The following is a 21,282-nucleotide window of genomic DNA, read 5'->3' on the forward strand; positions in this document are numbered from 1 at the left end:
ACTAGAGGCGCAGGTTCCCAGTCACGTCTCTGGATGCAGCCTGGAGACACACCCGAGGTTATTCCCCGACTCGGCCAATATCCGAGTCTCCAGGCCGAGTTTGGGCCTTTCCAGGGTCCCCCCAGGAAACCCTTGGCCAGTCACCCCGTCGAATTAGCCGCGCACCGGGATACAGGCAAAACAAACCTGAGTCCAACAATTTTAACCCCCGGAGCTGTCAAGGAACCTCTTCAGGGTATAATATTTTATTTTACACGCGCCTATTAAAGGATGGCGAACACGGGCCGAGTGACCGTTTGGTGAAAGCTCCAAGCCGGGGGGAGAAAGCGCAAAGCCAATAAAAACTCCCGAGGTGGCCTGGTGGAGGCGGCGGCGGCGTTGGCGATGGAGACGGAGAAGAAGGAGACGAGACGGAGACGGAGGCGGCCCGGCTCCCTCGCAGGGCCGAGAGGCTGGAAGGAGCGAGTCGGCCGCTCCGGGCTTGGGGCTTGGTGATTATATTTAATTGCGCGAGAGATAATGCCCTAATAAAATCGGACGGGCCCAGAGGATCTTCGCCGTCCGCGGCCCCGGGGACCCCCTTCGCGGCGTGGGGGGCAGCTTCGGCCTGGAGGGCGCTGGGCCGCACCACCGGGCTCTGGGCGCACGGGGTCCGGGGCGCGCGGGGAGCTCCCCAAGCCTCTCAGGCCGGCTGGAGCTGTCGGGCCGAGTTCGCGGCGTGGAGAGGCCTTTATACCTGGGTCGGGGAGACCGGGGGCTGAGTGGGGCGCTGGCGAGCAATTGGACTATTGTTGATATGCTAATGAGGCGATTAGGCATTTGGTAAAGAGCTGGAAAAAGGGGAAAACTTTCTACCATTAGAGGGAGATCTCCGAGCGCGCACCGGAGCGCACAGCCTTTCCTCTCCTCCTCCTCCTCCTCCTCTTCACCCTCCTCCCTCTCCTCCTCCTCACCCTCCTCCCTCTCCTCCTCCTCCTCACCCTCCTCCCTTCTCCTCCTCCTCCTCCTCCTCACCCTCCTCCTCCCTTTTGCCCTCCTCCTCCGCTTTGCGCCCGGCAGCTGCCACTCTGAGCTTCCCGGGACCAGCTCCTCTTGGCGCGCGGCGGAGAGGGGCCTTTCGGTTCCCGCCGATCCATGAAAATGCTTTGGAAACTGACGGATAATATTAAGTACGAGGACTGCGAGGTAAGCGGGGCGCCGACTGCGTCACCCCAAGGCCGCGCGTGCTGTGAGCGCTGCCTCCCCAAGCCGCCGGTTCCGCGGGCCGCGGGCGGGACAAACTTTGGCAGGCGCGCCCGCCCGCTCGCCCGCCCGGAACGCCAAGAGAAGCCGGAGTGAGGGAGCCCGAGGCGCGCGGAGCTTTCGCTGACGCCCCGCAGGGCAGGGCCCGGCCCAGTGTGCCCGAGTCCCCCCTTTTAAAGCTCGAGAGCGGAGCGCAGGGTCCGGCGGGCGTTTCCAAAACCAGCGCTGGCGATTGCGCGCGTGCTCGCGCGCTCTGCTCTGCGCGTCCGTCTCTCTCCAGCGGGGTTCTGGGGGGCCCGTTCCCCAGGAGGGAGAAAATAGAGCTCTCTCCCTCCTCTCTCTCTCTCTCTCTCTCTCTCTCTCTCTCTCTCTCTCTCTCTCTCTCTCTCTCTCTCTCTCTCTCTCTCTCTCTCTCTCTCTCTCTCAACTTCCCCTCTGGTCGAGTTCATCTTCTTTTATTTACTCTTTCTTTCCTTCTCACCCCTCCCATTTCTTTTTTAAAAAAGGCATTTTTAAATCTCATTTTAAAAAAATTTTGTTTTTCACCTCATTTTCCCCCTAATTGAAGAAGGGGTTTGCTACTTGTCTCCGAACAGGGTTGCAACCTCTCACTCGGCGGGCTCCCCACAGCTTCCCAACTGCCTGGAGCTTCTCTCCAAGTGCATTTAGATCGGATCCCCAAGTTCCAGCGACGTGCTGGGTTGGTGGGTGCCTGGGGCGGGGATGGGCCAGCCGCTCTGGCCCTGGGCTGGATGGATGGAGGCTGGTCCTTAGGCCCTAGGGGAGCCCGCTTGGAACCCCAGGCTCGGGAGCCGCAGGGGGAAACACCGGCATTGCTTGGAGGCCCGTGGGAAGGCCTGGGAACCGGCCTGGCCGAACCCACCCGCCAGCTCCTTGAACCGAGCGGATGACATGTCACGCTGGGGCCGCGCGTGGGGGAGGGTGTCACCCCAAGAAATAGGTGACAGCCGGCTTTTGCTCGTCTTCTCTCTCTTCTCTGTCTTCTCCTCCCTGCCTTTCTTTCCTGGGTTTGCATCTGCGCGACCAGGGCTGGTCTCCAGTGGAAATCAAACCCCGGCTCGGTTTGAGCGCATTTCCAGCCGACAATATTTAAAATCCTGCCTGTTTCCCGGGCCTCCTCCTCGTCGCCTCCCCACTGGACGGGCTCGGGGTGGGTGACAGTCAGTCCACGCAGAAGCGAGCCTGGTGTGGGCGGCGTGGAGCGCGGAGACCCCACCCCCTCCCCCACCCAGCCGGGACGGCCGCTTTGGGTTCCTGCTGAGGTGGTCATGGGGGGCTTTGTGCGTCGCTGGGGAGGGAGAAACGGGGTTCAGTCTCGGATGCGGGGGGACACGAAGCGTCCCCGAGTGGACCGTGGCCTCAGGCTGGGTCTTCCCCGGTCTTGGGCGAAGGGAGGGAGGGTCCCTGGGCACCTCTCCATTGCGCTCCGGGTGCTCAAGTTCGGGTGCCGGGAAGCGGGCTCGGGGGCTCGCGGACGCGCGTGCGGGTGAGGCTGGCTGTTGGAGATGGACCCGAGGGCGGGTGAGGCCGGCTGTTGGCAGAACTTTGGCTGCGGCTGGCGAGCTCCAAGCGAGCGCCCGGGCTGGGATTTCGGGTTTCCGAGGCGGCCCGGGCTGCCTGGTTCTGCCGGGGCCGTGCCGGGACTTGCAGGAGGCGAGGTGCCGCTTGTCCGGGCAGCCCCGCGGCCTCGCCGTGTCCTCCGGGGAGCTTGGGGGGGAGGGGGAATCGGGTTTGTGGGGGTGCTGGGGGTGGCCCAGCCAGTCGGACAGGTTTGCGCCCGGAGCCCGGTGCCAGCGGGGCCGCCTTGCGCGTTTCCTTTCTTTCCTTCCTTCCTTCCTTCCTTCCTTCCCTGCGCGCCTGGGCCTCGCCTTCTCGCTCCCGGAGAGTCCGGGGGCGCACCAGGGCGCACCGGGACCCGGCATCCCCCGGTGGGGACCACCACGGGGGGCCATGGAGGAGCCGCGCGCCGGCCGGCCGCTGACCCCCGAGTCCCCGGTGGGCGCGCGGAGCCCGAAGAGCGCCGGGACGCGGCCCGCGCGACACCCCGAGGTCTGCCCCAGCCTGTTGGGTCCGTCCGATTGTCCTCGCCGTCTCCCCCGCCCCCTGCGCGCCGCGCCACGCCGCGCCCCCCCCTCTCCCCGCACGGCGAGGCCCCTCCCCATCCCCGTCTCCGTCCCATCCCCCCCACCCTCGCGGGCTCCCCTCCTTCCTCCCCTCCGCGCCCCACTCCCGGCTCCTCGCCCGCCTAGGCGCCCACTTTTTCCTCCTGGCACACACACGCGCGCGCAGACGGACGGACACGCCGTGTGCTCGCTCCGCGCCCGGCCCGCCTGGCCCGCCTCGCCCGCCCGCCCGCCTGGCTCGCTCCTTTCTCCTCTGGCGCTGGGGCCTGCCCTGGCACCCTTTTGAAGATGTTGCCCCCCGCCTGTGATTCGCCAGCCGCCGCGCCGCGGCCCCCCGCGCGCTCTCCCGCTCGCCCCCTCGCCCGCTTTTTGTCTCCGGCGCCCGCGCTCCGCAGCTCCGCTTCGCTCCACTGAGGCGCCCCGCGCCGTCCATGGGCGGCTTTGAGCCCCGGCCCCGGCGCGCGCGGCCTCTGCGCTCCACGCTCCGTCGCCGGACACCCTCCCCCGATTAAGTGGTCGTGTCCTGGTCCTAGTCGCGCGTCTCTGCGAGTCGGGGAGCCTGGCAGGCCGCCCCCAGCCAGCCCGCGCGCTCCGAGCTCCTTGGAGAGCTTTTGGGGAGCCAAGCGCAGCCGCCCCGCCGCTCGGAAAATTTGGGGAGACACGGATCAAGGCTTTTTACGCGAGCGCTCAGACTCGCACACACGTACATTAACTTATTTTCCCCCATTTTTCCCTTTTGGTTTTTTTTTTTTTTTTGCCTTTTTTAAGAAAATTTTTTTTGGATCTCCAAGGACCTTTGAATCTTAACTGATCCGCGGTGGAACGAGACCCCGCGCGCTTGCGAGCGCGGGTTGGAGCAGCTGGAAGAAGCCCGCAACCGCAACCGGCGGTTCGATTCAAGTTCGGATGGAGCCTGGCGGGGCTGCGACTGCGTGGCGCGGGGCAGCGGTGGAGCCCTGAGCCCACGGTGCGGGGTGGCGCGGGGCGCACGGCTGCGCCTTTTGTGTGTGGGGCGCGAGCGCTCGGGCGGCGGGGCTGTTTTCCATCTCACGCGGTAGCCCAGACGCTTCGCAGATGTTAGTTCACAGTTTTTCAGCGATGGTGAGTCCCTTCCCCACCCTCCCGCGCCGAGCATCCCCCCTGGATCCCCGGGTGGCACCCCCAGGGGCCCACTCGCAGCTCCCGTTCCCGTCCCAGCGCTTGCGCCTCGGCGGCCGGAGATGGACGCTTCGCCCCGGGTCCTCCCCATCGCCCTCGCCCTCCAGCCTCGGTGCCTCTTCCTTCGCCTCCCCGGGCATCCCTTGCTACTTCCACGCGCCTCATTCGCGGCACCCCTGAAGCTCGGTCCGTGTGGGGGGCGTGTGGGCTTGGGGAAGGGGTGAGGACACCGAGGCCCCGAGCGCACCCCAGTCCCCTCGCGGGATCCCCTGCCGTGGAAGCTTTGCTGGGTGAGCGCGCTGCCCTGGAGACCCTGCAGGCCCCGGGTGCATGTCACTTAGGGACGAACCGGTGTGTGTCTGTGAATGTGTGTTTTGTGTGTGTATTAGTGGGGGTGTCTGTTTCCATCCCGGGGGTACCCTTTTCTTTTAAAAGCCAACAAGAGCCGATATATAAATGTTTTGCACCCAAATGTATGCCTATTCGTTTCATACATTGACCCTGTGAAGCAAAAAAGAAAAAATTAAAGAAAAGAAAGGGGAGGAATGACTTCTAATAGGGGGGAGCGGAAGCGACAGCCTCCTCCCACCCCCTTATTCTTCCCTTTCAACCCGTCTCTGAGCTGCTGAATCAAAAGTGCCTTTTCCTTATAGCCCTTCCGGGAAATATGGTTCTATTTAAATAGTCCTGAAGTCTCGGTACACTTTGAACGGGGCTGGATTTCTTTTTCTTTTCTTTTCTTTTTTTTTTTTTTCTTCCTTCCCTTTCCTTTGCAAAACTCCAAATAAACGGAACGGGGATACAAAACAGCTCCACTCTGGTGCTAGGCCTGGTGGCTTCCCGGAGCCAGAGAGGAGAGAATAGGAAAGGGAGAAACAGAACCAAACTGAGCCGAGCAGAGCAGAGCCTAGCCGGGCTGGCCACGCTCTCGCCCCACTGCTGGAAAGAACAACACTCAGCTGAATTGGGGTTTTGCTGAAAGGAGGTTTTTTATCCCCCCGCCAGCAGTTGCTCCCCCAACAGGCCCTGCTCTGGGGGAAAGGGTCCCTCTTCTCCAGGAGGCTTTAGGGGGGTCTTAGACTGCTTTTACGCGCGGCTCTGCAGGGGCACACGGGTTCCGGGGCGCACCACCCCGGCTCGGGCGAGGCCTGCGGGGCCTGGCCCGGCGCCTGGTGCGTTTTCTCTGGTCCCGTGGCCGCCGCCTGATCTTTCTCCCTCCTGTCTGTCTGATTCCTTCCCTCCCTCCCGCAGGACCGCCACGACGGCACCAGCAACGGCACCGCGCGGCTGCCCCAGCTGGGCTCTGTAGGTCAATCTCCCTACACCAGCGCCCCGCCGCTGTCCCACACCCCCAATGCCGACTTCCAGCCCCCTTACTTCCCCCCGCCCTACCAGCCCATCTACCCGCAGTCGCAAGATCCTTACTCCCACGTCAACGACCCCTACAGCCTCAACCCCCTGCACGCCCAGCCGCAGCCGCAGCACCCCGGCTGGCCCGGCCAGCGCCAGAGCCAGGAGTCGGGGCTCCTGCACGCGCACCGCGGGCTGCCGCACCAGCTGTCGGGCCTGGACCCGCGCAGGGACTACCGGCGCCACGACGACCTCCTGCACGGCCCGCACGGCCTGGGCTCCGGCCTCGCCGACCTCCCGCTCCACGCCCTCCCGCACGCCATCGACGACGTCCCGGTAAGGCTGGCCTCCCTCTTTCCCCGGAGCCGCCACCGCCGCGCGCTGCGCTGCGCTGCGTCGCGCTCGCCTTGGACATCTCGGGATTCAGGATATTCGGGGTTGGGGGGTTTAGTTATTGACTTTTTTTTTTGGTGGTGGTGGTGATGGTGGCCGAGGCGATCTGAGAACCACGCAGGGCACACCCCACTTTAGCGGGAATGAGTCGGAGAGGACGGGGCCCTGCAACAATGGGTCCCCTGGACACGCGCGCACAAAGCGCGCCTGTCCTGGCGCACTCGCCGGCGAGTCCTTCATTCAGACCCTGGATCGCTCTGGCTCTGCCGCTGGCCAAGGCTCCAGTTCTGGCCCCTTCTGGCCTGGGCTTTCTCCTCCTTTATTCGTCCTCCACACCCCAAATCTGGGAGAGGCTCTTTTTTTCCCCCTGCTCCCCTTCCTTGAAACAGCTCCTTAAATGCCATCTAATTCCTAGGAAAGTGTTTGAGGGAGAAGCGGTGCGGTGAGGGTTTTTTTTCCCCAAGGCCAGGCAGAACCAGCAGGGCCTCTTTCTTAGTTCTGTGGATGCCCTGCTGGTTCTGCCCAGCCCAGCCCAGCCCAACTCAATCCAGCCCAGCCCAGAGGCCCGAAAAAGCAGCCGCGGCCCTTCACACAGACTCCCTCAAACCATGACCCTGGTTCCCAGCGCTTTTTGCACCACCCGCTGCAACCCACATGAAATGAAATGTTTTGACACCGCGGAGCCACCCAGTGCTTGAGTTCTAATTCACTTACCAATAAGTGCAGTTTGAAATGGTTTCTAAGCAAGCATGGCATCAGCCAGCTTGCCGGGGCTGATTGCGAATTTGAAAAGACTCTCCCTGCGATGAAATTTAAACCAGCGTTCTGAGCTTCCTTCAGTCCTCGGGTATTTATTTATGGTTTCCTCACAGCCGTCCTGAGATGGAATTAGAACAAGCCAATAATTTTATTAAAGCTGTAAAGGCTCTGCGAATGCTGCTTTGCTGGAAAGAGGAAATGGGTCTGGATGTGATTTTTGCGAAAATGCTCTTTCGAATTACGGCATCAAATATGGTAGCGGTATGTCGGTTGACAGGTTAATGGTTACGGCATTGGATTGCAAGAGAGAATGGGCCGATGAACGTACCTGCTTGCCGGGTGAATTTAAAGCATTCTGGAAGTTACAAAGGGAAATAGAAAATTTATTACCGCTCTCATTTGACCCTGTTAATGACTGGAATTTGTTGGCTATGCTGAGCAGAGGGGAAGCAGGAATCGGATGCTAGATCCGTGGAAGGGTTTAGTCAACGTGTGTGTGTGTGTGTGTGTGTGTGTGTGCGCGTGCGTGCGTGTGTGCGTGCGTGTTCCTATGCGTTTTAGGAATTGGTATGAAGTTGCATTTTGTGAGGAAGTAAAACGGAGTATGGCTACTTGATAAAAGAAAGATTAGAAAAGCCAACCTGGGAAAACTTGTCTTCCTTTTAGTTAGCTTCCTTCCCAGAGGCTCCTCCAAATCATTTTCTCTGCCAGTTCTTGGGGATTATTTGAATTGCAAAATAACGCTGTAAGCTTTGGGCACGACTGTGAATTAGAATTGCTCTCCTTTGCACGAAAATTCCGGAGTGGCCGGTGTGAATTCTTAACACCCTTTGTGGGGAAACTGGTCGGTAAGGATGCATTAACCCGGAGATCTAATAGAAACCAGGGATCCTGGCTTTCTGCTTTTCCCCTTCCTGCCTTTCCTCCCCCACCTATTGGGAGCAAGAAAAGAAAAAAAACTTTTTTCTTTCAAAGGAATTTGGGTCAGGAAAAGGGTCGTTTTCAATTTCTCCCCTTGCTGCAACGAACTGTTCAGAATGAGTGCTGAATATTTAAGAAAATCAAGTCGGTGGTGAAAATTATTTAATCATTAATATCTCAGTGGGGTTTTAAACTTAACAGTCTTCCCTGTATGGACAAGGTCTAGAAATAACACAAATAAAAGTATTATGCCACACTACATTTACTTTATGGGTTTAGGGTGCATGCTCAAAGGGATCATATTTCCCCATATAGTTAAAACACGCAAGAACTGCAGCAGGAGTCATTTCTGAACATTTCTCAATTTAATTATACTTAAATCCAGAAGCACTTTAGGCAAGTTACAAATGAGAGCTTTGAGCATAATAAAACCTGTAATAAAGCAACTTAGTCCCATCCACCCGGAATCATTGCGATCAGACACAATTAACGGAAGCATAAATCCAAGACAGAATGGAAAATGTGCGAATCAGATTATTGTTGGACAAAGACTACAGAAGGAAGTAATAGTTTTTTAAATGGCAATGCCTGTGTTTGGGAATGATTGCGAAACCTTCTATCTCAGCAGCCCTGGTGCTCATTTGTAAACACAGCCAGACATTACATTGCCTGTCAGTTTGTGCATTAGAAAACAAGATTTCATTTTCCTTTCTAATCACGGGGTTGACTCTCTTACACACGTATGCCCACCCACCCATGTGTAAGAAAGAGAGAGAGAGAGAGAGAGAGAGAGAGGGGTGTAAGAAAAAGAGAAAGAGAAGAGAAGGAAAAAAAGGAAAGGAAAGAGAAAAGGCGACCCAAACCCGTGTCCAAACCACACCTCAGTGAAACAGTCGCAGAGCCACCTTTAAAGGGGTTCTGTCCGGTGCGGACTGTCGCCCCAGCCCGAGCCTGGGTTCCCTTTGTGCCGAAGGCATTTTCCATCCTCCTTCCTGGGTGGAGGTGGCTTTGGACTGGCTGTCTCTGACCACATACCTAAAGTGATTCCTTCCACCACTCTCGGGCAGCCGCCTGGGTCCCCTCCTAGCTATTGTTTCTGACTGCCCGCACCCAGAAAATCTGAGCCACCCGGGCGTCGGGTCAGAGCTTAGCGAGCGAGGTGCCTTTCTTTGGAAAGGCACTGAGCCCCCAGTGTGAAAAGATTAGGGACTCCCAGGACTTGATTTAATTTCCAAAGAATCTTTTCCTCCCTCCCCACCCCCAGCCCTTTCCAAGGTGCCTTATTTGCTGGGGATCGGGGTGAGGGGGGTGGCTGGGGAGGCGGGATCAGTTGGGGGGTGTGCACCGAAACCTCTTCAATTGCAAAGCCCCAATTCCTGGGAGCCAGAGGAGATGTTTATATATAAATGGCAGGCGGGGAGTTGGGGGGGGGGACTTCCACGCTCCACCCCCTCCCCCAGCCCGCACGGAATCTGCATTTCCTTTTGTTTTGATAACACACTCACATCCATGTGTCCCCTTTTGTTGCAGCATGTGGAGGACCCGGGTATTAACATCCCAGATCAAACTGTAATTAAGAAAGGTAAGCCATTTCCTTCTGCATTCCAAGCATGTCCATACAGGCAGCGTGCTCTTTAAAAGAACTTGCTCGAGCTGTATTTATTTTTTTCAAATGGGATTTCCTAAAAGCTCAGAAGTAGCAGCTAACTAGCCGGGCAGAGATCAGCAGCGCCTAAGCGCCCCGACTTTCGGTGTGCGAATAATGGCAACAGGCTAGCTTTGTTCGGGCTCAGGCATTGACCGTTGCGTGCAGGGGTGTCTGGGTGAGAGGGTAAAATCTAGAAACGGGGGGCCTGGTTCTGCAGGAGCATTTTTGTTCTGAAATGTCTAAAATGCGTCTTGTTCTAATCCATTGTGTGAGTGACCATGTGCCCATGTGCGTGCGTTCTTGAAGCCTAAGGTGAAAGCGGCGCAAATAATTTCATATTAACAGGAGGCTTGGATGATAGCAAGATTCCTGGGTGGAGGGGTGAAAGAGAGGGAGAGGGAAGGAGAGAGAGACACAGAGAGAGAGAGAGCTTTCCAGCTCCCCAATTTAATTTCTCATTAGCTGTGTAAGGGCTTTAAAACTTGGTGAATTAGGTTAAGAAAAAATTTGGCTTTTGGTTAAAATTAGCATCTTAAAGATGTCAGAATTACTAACATAATTTGTTCCGAGCGGTTGTGACAAGTGAACTGGAATCTGGGTGGATTTGCAAGCTGTGCTGTGTTTTGGAGAGGAAAAAAAGAAAGTTTGGGGTGTGAATCAGGAGGGTGTGTTGTGGTTTTGGTGTGTGGTGTTGAGACATCTCAGGCTGGGTCTAATCCCATCGTGTGTCTTTAGCTGGTTGGAAATCTTTTTTTTTTTTTGACGACTTCGAAGTCTTTGTCACGTCAAATTAGATGTGCAAGGGATAAATCTTTGGAGCTGCTCGGAGAGATGCTCTTTTCCAAGGCGACGCGATAATTGGCTCTTTTATTAGTAAATCTCTCCAGAGTTCGTTTAACTCCTATTGTCTCTATTAGCCTCCCCTGAGCTATTAATGTCACAAGCCATCTAGCCAAAACCTGGTGCGCCCCCCCTTCCCCAAATGTCTAAAATATCCCCATGAAAGAGAGGGGGCATTCTCGGGGTGAGGATGAGGCCTGTTGTTATTATACTCCGAGATCCCCGAGTTTCAGGTACCAGCTAGACTCCACTTCCCATAGCTCTGGATTAACACAAATGCCACACTTGAGCTACCCTTTCTGCTGGCCTGGGGTGGCTTTTTATTATTATTTTTTTGTGTGTGTCCTTTTCTCTCTTTCTTTTTTCCTAACTATGGGGTGGGCCCCAGGAGGCCAGGAACTCGGCCACCACAGACCTCCCCCCTCCTGGCCCTACCCAGCCCTGCCCTGCCTGGGGCGGTTGGCTGCAGTGCATTTATTTGCAAAGCGACTCTCTGCTAAGGGTCTCTGGGGAAGGGGCAGTTGGTGCCTCGGCCCAATAGAGGGGGGAAGGGAGAGGGTCCTTGCAGGCGCCAGGCCCATCCCCACTCTTCTGCCTCTTGAATTGGGAACGCCACCTGCTTTCCTGCACCCCAAATCCGGGGGCTCTGTGTCCAGCCTAGGCCTGAGCCCCTGAGCTACTTACTGGGTTTGGTGTGTGAGGTTCAGTGGTCACTGAGAACCAGGGACTGGAACCTGAGCTGGGGGAGGACTTGAATTGAGAACACCCTTTGCTTTCCTGCACCCCAAATCCGGGCTCCTTGGCCAGCCTAGGCAGGAGCCCCTGAGCTGCTGGGGCTGGTGTGTGAGGTTCAGGGGGAACCGGGACTGAGAGAGGACCCCAGAACCTCAGAGCCAAATGCATGAGCAAGGGGGGTTTTGGGGAGACTCCTTGGAAAAGCAGTGGGGACCAGGCTTCGAGGAGGGAGAGTGGGGGAGGAGAATTGCGGTCCTGGATTTAAGAGCTCTTGGGGCTCAGGGATCTTGGGGGGGTGGTGTGTGAGGTTCAGTGGCAGCTTTTCAGGGGGAACTGGGACTGGGAGAGGACCCTAGGACCTCAGTGCTGCATAGGAGACCCCTTGAAAGCAGAGGGAACCAGAGTTTAGGGATAGGGAGAGAAGGGAGAATTGGGATCTTAGATTTTGGAGCTCTTAGGGCTCCTTGGGGGAGGGTCTTGGGGAGACCCCAGGGAAGCAAGCGGGGCCCAGACTTCAAGAGCAGAGAGAGGAAGGAGGAGACTTGGAGCACTAGTTATAGAAGTTCTTGGGGCTCAGGAATCTTGGGGTGTTGGTGTGTGAGGTTCAGTGGTCGCTTCTCAGGGGAGAACCTGGACTGGACGAGGACCCCAGAACCTCAGAGCCTAATGAATGAGCCAAGGGGGTTTTTGGGGGAGACCCCTTGAAAGCAAGAGGGGGCCCGTTTCAAGGGCAGGGAGAGAAGGGAGAGGAACTGGGATCTTGGTTTTAGGAGCTTTTGGGGCTCAGGACTCTTGGGGGGCCTGGAGGGCCTTGGGGTGGGCGGGGGGCCACCGGGAGGGCCCCCCCAGGCTCCAAGGCCCTGTGTGCCCCCGCAGGCCCCGTGTCGCTGTCCAAGGCGAGCGGCAACGCCGTGTCCGCCCTCCCCATCAACAAGGACACCCTCTTCGGCGGCGTGGTGAACCCCAACGAGGTCTTCTGCTCGGTTCCGGGGCGCCTGTCGCTGCTCAGCTCCACCTCCAAGTACAAGGTCACGGTGGCGGAAGTGCAGCGGCGCCTGTCGCCGCCCGAGTGTCTCAACGCGTCGCTGCTGGGCGGAGTCCTAAGGAGGTGAGGCCACGCCCCAGAACGGAACCACGCCCACAAGCACACCCTTATATGGCTGTCCACGCCCACAGACACACCCCCAACCAAGGCATCACGCCCACCTCTCGCACCGCGCCTGCGCCGCTTCTGCCAGCGCGCCGCTGGGGGCGTGACCGAGCATGCGCAGTCGCTTCTCAGCCTCTTTCTCGCGTCCCGGGGAAGCGAGGCCGGCCCTGGTTCCGCCCGCGCAGGCGCAGTTCTCCCAGCTCTCGCCCCGCCCTCCCGCCCTGCCTTGCCCTGCCCTGCCCGGCCCGGCCTCCCTCCTTCATGACCTCCCTCCTCCATCCATCAGCATCCAGGTCCTAGCACCTCATGGGCAGCCTGCCTGCCTGCCTCTGCCTGGCATTCCTGGCCCCGGCCTGGGAATTTGGGAAGGGGATTTGGCATTCTAGAATCTTCCTCTGAAGGCCCACAGCACTTTTTAAGACTCCCGTCCTGATGCATCTATCTATCTACAAGTTGGGCCTTCCTCATATAGCACCCTGCTCTTCCTCCTCCTCCTCCTCCTCCTCCTCCTCCTCCTCCTCCCCCCTACTTGCTGCACCCCCTGGTATTTAAGAGGTGCTCCTATCTCCCATCTTTCCTCCAGGGTTGTAATGTGTGTTGTATGAGCGAGCATCTTCTGAAGGTACCAATTTCAGGGGTGCTAGGCATGCACCTTCAGACCTGAGGCACCCACCTTCCTCCCCTCCCACTATGGCAGGTGCTGGGCTGGGCTGTGGGTCCCTGAAACTCGTTTCTTGTGCTCGAGAAAGTGGGCACGAGCTTGCTGCCATCCTCCATTTGTGTGTCTGGACCCTTGGATCCTCCCAGACCCGCTCAGGAGGCGTATGGGGCCTCAAGTCTTCCTCTGCTCCTGGCTCCTTCCTTCTTGGGAAATCTGGCCTCGCCCTCTGGTTTTTCTTCGGTGACACTCTCCCCCCTTTCCCCATCACCCCCAATATTGCAGACTGTTTACCTAGGGGAGTGTAATCTAATCCACACAATTAAAGAACACTTGAGTAGGGAATGAAATTAATTAATTTGCTGTTTTATTTAAACAATTTGTCTTAAACACTGTCTGGTTGTGGGAGTCTATTTAGATAGACATCTATTTAGCGCTGCCTCCGAGGTCTCCGGACTCAGTGCGGTTTCCAGAGGCTCCTCCTGTCTATCAGCTTTTGACATTTCCAGTTAGGCCCGGCGACATGGCGTGTCAACAGCTGGTGACAAGAGTTTCCCACTGGGGCCAAAGCCAGAGCGGGGAATGTGAGAGAGATGAGAGATGCTAACGCTGGTTTTCTCGGAACAGACCAATGGCGGGTCTTGAAAGGCCATGTAAAGAGCCCACTGAGATCTGTGTGGTGGTGACAACAGGGAGGGAGAGAGAGACAGAGAGGTCATAATGTGCTACCGACCAGGAGATGCGAGACTGTGTGATTTTGTGTGTGTGTGTGTGTGTGTGTGTGTGCGCGCGTGTGTGTCTGTTTTGCAGGGGAAAGAACTCAGCTCACAGCCTGTGTCCTCCTATCTTCTGGGATCTGTCTGTCCTCTTCCAGCCCTAGTTTCTTTCCCTTGACTGTCTCCCGGCCTGGGCTTGCCGAAAACCTTAAAAAACTGCGACACACAGCCAGAGCAATAGCACAGAGGGGAGGGCACTGACCTGGGTTCGATCCCCGCCATTCCTTAAGCCCTGCACGGAATGGTCCCTGAGCGCAGAGCCAGGAGTAAGTCTGGAACATCGCTGCAGGGTGCCAGGAAGGGCCCCAAAATCCAAACAAGAAAGAAGCTGCCATATTGAAATTGAGTCTGTTGTGGACAGAGCTGGGCCCTCTAAACACTTTCTTGTCCTTATGGGTGAAACAGGGCGAAGTCTAAAAATGGAGGCAGGTCTCTGCGAGAAAAGCTGGATAAGATCGGCCTCAACCTGCCGGCCGGGCGGCGCAAAGCAGCCAACGTCACCCTCCTCACCTCTCTAGTAGAAGGTAAGAGCCCTGGGCACAGGCTGGTGCTGTCTAGTGGCCCTGGATGCTGGGTCTTGGGGTGCGATGCTTGTCCTTGTTCGGACTGGATGTGGTGGTTTTGTCTTCATTCTGACTGCCTCTCCCTGCCAGCACTGTCTTCCTTGAGAACCATGTAGAAGTGAACCGACTTCCCGAGGGTCAGGAAAACCATTCACATCTGGGGGGCTTCCCTGGTTTCCTTCCGTCGCTCTCTCCCACCAACTCACACACACCTCCTCGCCTCACTCCGGCCTAAAAGAAACAAGGGCCACTTTTCAGGACCGCTGCGCCTTCGCCCAGTTCCTGTCTCCGTTCCAGGCCACGGCAGTAAATCACTTAAGCTATTCTGACATCTGTCTTTGAGAAATGCGTGACCATTACTTCCTGAATTAATTTGGGCATCTCTGACCGGCATCCTGGTGGAAGAGCGTCCTGGAGGCTCAGGGTTCTAGCGTGGCTCTTTCTAGCTGTTCTGATTGTTGTTATTTGTTGTTGTTCGGCTTCCAAACCTGCTATCACTTATTTCACTTTTAATGGTTTGTTTTCCTCTCCTCGAGAGGAAAAGTAAGACTCTGGATTGTTTGGTTAGGAAAAGAAGAAAGAAATGGAAGCATTGCAGAAAGTTATTCTTGGTGTGCTCTCTCTCTCGCTCTCTCTTGCTCTCTCGCTCTCTCTTGCTCTCTCTCTCTCTCTTGCTCTCTCTCTCTCTCTCTCTCTCATGCACAAATGCACACATGTTTATTGTCCAATGCTTCAAAGCAGAAGTGTCCCTACGTTCTGCCGCAGATGCAATCCTGTTCTTATTCCTGTCCCTGTTCCCTGCAGTCTCAAGGAAAAAATAAAAAGGCCAGTCCCATCCCCTGACAGGTCTCAAAATCACCCTTGGTAGCGGTAGCATTTTATCTCGTTCTTCTCTTGTGTTTGAGGAGAGCTATTCTGATCAGATCCTATACAAGGTCTTGCCTTGTAAGCAACTTGAAAATAAAAGAAAGAAAATGTTTTTTTTTTTTTGTCCTAAATTTGAGAAGGCTGCCCTGGAACTGTTGACAGCACGCAAGGCGGTAATAACCTACCGGTTAAATAAGGAGCCTAGGGTTCAATGCCAGTCTCGCAGCCACTGTCACAAGTGGGTGCCCGGAGCCCACCCTGGGCTGCCGAGGGGGTAGGGAGGGCAGGGTGAGAGTGCGGCTCGGCGTGTCTGGAGGATGGTTCCTGTGTGTGCCCTGTGCTCGGTTTTATGGAAACATGCTCTGCCCGGCCGGCTTTGATGCCTTAATTGGTGCATGCGTCCTTCCGGGCCGGAGCTAATGGCAGGAAAACCCCCCGCAGTAAAAACCAACTGGTTCAGGAAATTAAAACCAAAGATTCGAAAATCAACAGCACAGACGGGCTTGGTGGAGTGACCCTCAAATCCTCTCGGTTAATCTGTTTGGATGAACAGATAATTACGTGCGATCAAGTTAAAATGTAACCCCGGAGAGGTGCCCTGCAGGAAGGCCCGGGGTACCCGGGAGAGAGAGTGGGGCTCAGAGCTGGCGGAACCCACATAGGTGTGAGGGCCTGGCCTAGTTGGGGAACTTTGGGAAGGGGAGAAGGGAGAGGGGGCTGGTGTTTGTAATGAAGGAAAAGGGGCCACTTTCCCTTGGTATTATGGACCTCCCCACTCCTCCTGGAAAGGAAATGCAAATGCTCCCAAAGGGAATTCTGGGTCTCTTGATACAAGTGGCCATGGCTGAGGAAATGAGTGTGTGTGTGTGTGTCTGTGTCTGTGTGTGTGTCTGTGTCTGTGTCTGTGTGTCTGTGTCTTTGTCTGTGTGTGTGTCTGTGTCTGTGTGTGTTTGGGGGGACCACCAGACTTTTGGTGCCGTCTGTTCTCATGCTCAGACCCTCCTAAACCCCCTTTTTCCACCAGGAGAAGCTGTTCACCTCGCCAGAGACTTTGGGTACGTGTGTGAGACCGAATTTCCTGCCAAAGCAGTGGCCGAGTTTCTCAACCGACAACATTCGGACCCCAGTGAGCAAGTAACGAGAAAGAACATGCTTCTGGCCACCAAGTAAGGGGTTTATCCCCAGTCCTGGGGTCTTGTAGTCCCTCTGGCCAGTGGAGTAGCCTTGGCCGCTGCCTTCCCCCTACTCCATGCTCTGCAGAAAGGAGCCGGCCAGGCCTGACCATGGCCAACCATCTTCCCTCTCTGTACTCAGTTTCTTTTTTTGGTTTTGGTTTTTTGGGTCACACTCGGTGATGCTCAGGGGTTACTCTTGGCTCTGTGCTCAGAAACTGCCCCTGGTTGGCTGACCATATAGAATGCCGGGATTCCAAGCATGTCGGTCCTGGGTTGGCTGTGTGCAAGACAAATACCCTACTGCTGTGCTATCTCTCTGAACCTTCTACTCGGTTTATTTTCTACTTTTCTTTTTTTGGTTTTTGGGTCACACCAGGCAGCGCTCAGGGGGTTTTCCTGGCTCTAGGCTCAGAAATTGCTCCTGGCAGGCTCTCGGGACCATATGGGATGCCAGGATTCAAACCACTGACCTTCTGCATGAAAGGCAAACGCCTTACCTCTGTGCTATCTCTCTGGCCCTCTTTTCTGCTTTTCATTGTGGCATGGAAGGGGTGTGGGAGTGGGGGAATAGGGGCTCATGGCCACCCCCAGTTGATTTCAGGAGAAATCATGCCTGGTGGTGTTCCAGGGACCATATAGGGAAGCGGGCTGGGTTTGGGGTGGATCTTGCTGGTCAGCCATAGGCAAGGCCAACTCCGTAGCTGCCGAGCTCACTCTCCGGCCCTGCCCTCACCCACTGCTAGTGGGTTTCTCTGGCTCTTCCTCTTTCACCTGCTTCTCAGTTCTTAAAAACGAGTGTGAGGGCTGGAGACCTTGGGGGGCATGGGGGTGGGGTGTGGTGGGGTGTGTGGGCGCTGTGTGGCCATTCTAGTTCCAACCCGAGCTCCACACTTTTTCCTCATGCCTGGTGGTGCTCAGGGGCTGCTCCCGACTCAGTGCTCTGGGACCGTTGGCACAGGGGATGGATTCTATTCCTGAATATAGAACAGCTTGTTAAAGCTCTTTAAGCCTTTCTGTCCACTTTATTATTATTATATTAACTTTTTTTTTTTTTTTTTTTGGTTTTTGGGTCACACCCGGCAGCGCTCAGGGGTTCCTCCTGGCTCTCTACGCTCAGAAATTGCTCCTGGCAGGCTCAGGGCACTATATGGGATGCTGGATTTGAACCGCTGTCCTTCTGTATGCAAGGCAAATGCCTTACCTCCATACTATCTCTCTGGCTCCATATTATATTATTATTGTTGTTATTATTTTGGTTTTTGGGCCACACCCTGTGGCACACTGGGGTTACTCCTGGCTCTATGCTCAGGGATCACTCCTGGCAGGCTTGGGGAACCCTATGGAATACCAGGGATCGAACCTGGGTTGGCTGTGTACAAGGCAAATACTCTTCATTGTGCTATCACTCTGGCCTCGTTATTGTTATTTTTTTTGGGGGGGGATGGCCCACATCTGGCTATGCTTGGGGTTACTCCTGGCTCTGCACTCAGGAATTATTCCTGGCGGTACTCGGGGAGCCATAGGGTTGTAGGAGACTGAATTCAAGTTGGTCACTTATACGGCCAGCACTCTCCCTTCTGTACTATGGCTTCAGCCTCTACTCCACTTGTCTCTCTCACTTTTGGTTTTTGGGCTACAACCGGTGATGCTCAGGGGTTACTCCTGACTCTGCTCAGAAATCACTCACTCCTGGCAGGCTCGAGGGACCGCATGGGCTTGAACCCAGGTTGGCCATGTGCAAGGCAGATGCCTCTTTGCTGTGCTCTGGCTCCAGCCCCTGCATGTCATTCGCTTCTTGCCATGCTTTCCCTCATCAGGTGCCTTCCCCCACGTACACACACAGACACGCGCATGGCATAGTTGAGCACACGCACCAAGGCCCATGTACAGATGGGCACATATTTGTCTACACATAGTTCATATATCTGTTTTTTTTTCGTTTGTTTGTTTGTTTGGGTCACCCGGCAACGCTCAGGGGTTCCTTCTGGCTCTACACTCAGAAATCACTCCTGGCAGGCTCGGGGGACCATGTGGGTTGCCGGGATTTGAACCACCATCCTTCTGCATGCAAGGCAAATGCCTTACCTCCATGCTATCTCTCCGGCCCCCCTAGTTCATATATCTGTGCACATGTGTGCTTATGTAAACACGGGCATATACCTGTATGTATGTGTTTATGCCTGTATGCGCACATAGATTCTTGTACAAGTGTGTTCGCACACACAGATCCTTGGGGGCTTGTCAGGCGGCCTGTGAGGAAAAAGGCTCTCTCTGTGTGTTGCTTGCATACCAAGAGACTTGTTTGTGGAGACCCAGTCATGGGGGGTTGTGATGGAGACAGAGGCTGGGAGTCAGGTAGGCAGATTTGTCTGAAATGGGGCATCTGCTGCCCCCCACACCCTCTGGCCTCCCAGGTGAGGTGCCCAGGGGACAGCCTATCAGGCCCTTCTTGAAACCCACCGGCAGCACCCTTCTGAGCTCCCACACACCAGCTGTGTGTCCCCCCAGCAGACTTCTACTTCCTCAATTGTCATGTGTGAGAATGGGCTGATCTTTCCCTGCTCTTCCCCTGCACACCTCCATATTCTTCCTTGACAAGGCTCACACCACACACAACCGGAGCAGGCTCTGCAGCGGGGCTCTCTGGGACCCGCTCCCCGCTTCTTTCCCGCCCCTCTCCCATCAGGCTAGATGGGGTCTCTGTGCCCACAGCTGGGGGGTGAGCAGGAAGGAAGGGATAGAGAAGGAGGAAAGGAGGGAGGAGGAAGGAAGGAATAGGAGGGGGAGGACAGAAGGAAGAGAGTAGATGGAAGGGCCAGAGAGGCCTTGTGGCTGGAGAGTCTAGCAGGGGTGGCCACCAGAGGGCTGACAGAGGGATAATCCAGAGGGTGGCCGGAAGGGGTGTCAGAGGGGTGACCCAGAGGGGTGCTGTGTCTGAGCCTCCCCTCTCTCCCCCTCAGGCAGATCTGCAAGGAGTTCACGGACCTGCTGGCCCAGGACCGCTCTCCGCTGGGGAACTCGAGGCCGAACCCCATCTTGGAACCGGGGATCCAGAGCTGCCTGACCCACTTCAACCTCATCTCTCACGGCTTCGGCAGCCCGGCCGTGTGCGCCGCCGTCACGGCCCTGCAGAACTATCTCACCGAGGCCCTCAAGGCCATGGACAAACTGTACCTCAGCACCAATCCCAACAGCCACCCCGACAGCAGCGCCAAGAGCGGTGACAAAGAGGAGAAGCACCGCAAGTGAGGGCACCAGAGGCCGCGGCCACCCCAGCTCGGACCAGCACCCTGATTGCTGCTACTGCTGTCACCGCTTGCCCCCCCACAGGCCGGCCTGCCTCGACCTCCCCACCCGGCTCTGGAGCCCACGGGAACAGAGCAGCAGGCCACGAGGAGGCCGGCGTCCCGGCAAGACGTTCCCATGCGTGTTTGTGAACATTCTTTGCTTTTCTGGAAAGAAAGGAAAAAACAAAAACAACCCGCAGACAATACATGACAACACACACACACACACACACACACACACACAATTTTAAAACTTTTTTTCTAAAAAAAAAAATAAATAAAAGAACAGAAAAATGCAAAAAAATTAATAATAATAATAATAATTGCTCTGAGCTGCCTGGGATGGAGAGCCGCGTCCGTCTGTCCGTCCACCCGTTTGTCCGTCCGATCGTAGCCATACTCCGAGAAAACGAGGCTAAGAGAACGAGGAGCTTTTTATCAGTATTGTGACGCACGTGGGCGCGAGGCCCATGTGTCCTCGTCGAGGTAAAGCGACCGACCCCGGACTGTCCTCACAAGCACGGTGTACCCCTCGGCCAGGGAGTCCGTGTTGGCGTATCTGTAGATATTTATTTATGTGTAATTTAATGGGAATTGTAAATATGCTGAGTGTTGGAAGCCCCCAGCCCTTTTTTTATTTATCTGGTGATCTTGTTTACCTCTTCTGCTTAGTGGTTTGGACTCCCCTCTTGATTTCTTCATGTGGCTCTTGTTTCTTCTTATCTTGAGATCCAAGGTTTGGGGACCCCCTGCCTTCTGGGATTCACGAATTTTCGCCCCGTTGTAGCATGTTAAAGAAAGCTGACGATGAAACAACTGAACAACAACAAAAAAATTTTTTTGAAAGGCAAAATAAAATTTTATATATAATTAGTATTACAAGTGAGCTTTTTATTGAACCGAGAGAAACAAAAATCAAAACCAAACCAAACAAGGGTTTCTTATTTTAGGAAGTGGGTGACGTGGTTGGTCACTCCTTTGGAGTGTTGGGGGGAGAGGAACAGCAGCAATGAGAAAAATATTTTTATTTCCCCCAACGTCCTCCTTTCTAAGCATTATTTGAGCAATAAACGAAGGTTGTCTTGAAGCCAGGGGTGAGGGACTTCTCCTCCCGCCCGCTCTCCATCTCTTTTTGTTCCGGCAACTTCCAGCATTGGGGGGACCACCTGGCTTTCTGTATTTTCACTGGCCACTTGGGGCCCTGCCCTCCCGTGTTGGATTGGGCTGGCTTGGCACCCGTCTCCGTGTCTGTCAATGTATCATAGTCCTTTGTTGCCCAGATAAATAAATATTTGATACGCTTTATGTCGATTTTTTTTTATTCAGTGGCTGTCTTTACCCGGGCGTCTTTTTGTTCTTGGCAGTATTTTTTATTCAGTATGGTTACAGTAATTGAGTTTAACTCTCCCTGGGCAATTGCTCCTTGCAATAAGCAGCTGAACCTATTGTTTCCCACAAGTATAATAAAAACTTACTTTCAACTTGGAGTTCAGAGCAGGGTATCATTTAGATGTTCCGCCGAGTCTGGGAGCAGAGACGGATGACACAATAAAGCTCCATGCATCCTCGCGGATAAAGGATTGTTTGTACTGCTAAAGGAATGACTTACTATCCTT

The 21,282-nt window shown here is 55.6% G+C and overlaps 2 protein-coding genes across 5 annotated transcripts in view; one reads left to right on the forward strand and one right to left on the reverse strand.

Moving 5' to 3' along the window:
- The window catches only part of TMEM14C (transmembrane protein 14C), a 1,060,545-nt gene that overhangs the window by 104,051 nt on the left and 935,212 nt on the right, over positions 1-21,282 (reverse strand). The gene's annotated exons all lie outside the window — the stretch shown is intronic.
- On the forward strand, positions 1,093-21,153 carry TFAP2A (transcription factor AP-2 alpha). Of its 2 annotated transcripts, none has more exons than XM_049764985.1 (7): positions 1,093-1,185; positions 5,796-6,230; positions 9,498-9,549; positions 12,067-12,298; positions 14,180-14,298; positions 16,229-16,370; positions 19,340-21,153. In XM_049764985.1, exons 1-7 carry the CDS (start codon positions 1,135-1,137, stop codon positions 19,626-19,628), a joined length of 1,320 nt encoding a protein of 439 aa, XP_049620942.1. In that variant the 5' UTR covers positions 1,093-1,134; the 3' UTR covers positions 19,629-21,153. The 2 variants fall into 2 exon arrangements, with proteins under 2 accessions (XP_049620942.1, XP_049620943.1); XM_049764986.1 differs by lacking the exon at positions 1,093-1,185 and adding an exon at positions 4,152-4,487.

Source organism: Suncus etruscus, chromosome 18 (genome assembly GCF_024139225.1).
Source record: "Suncus etruscus isolate mSunEtr1 chromosome 18, mSunEtr1.pri.cur, whole genome shotgun sequence".
NCBI classification, from domain to species: Eukaryota; Metazoa; Chordata; class Mammalia; order Eulipotyphla; family Soricidae; genus Suncus; species Suncus etruscus.

Coding starts and splice junctions, on each gene's coding strand:
- TFAP2A (XM_049764985.1), top strand. CDS start 1,135: ATGAAAATGCTTTGGAAACTGACGGATAATATTAAGTACGAGGACTGC. Junction 1,186..5,795: donor TTAAGTACGAGGACTGCGAG/GTAAGCGGGGCG, acceptor TCCCTCCCGCAG/GACCGCCACGACGGCACCAG. Junction 9,550..12,066: donor TCAAACTGTAATTAAGAAAG/GTAAGCCATTTC, acceptor GTGCCCCCGCAG/GCCCCGTGTCGCTGTCCAAG.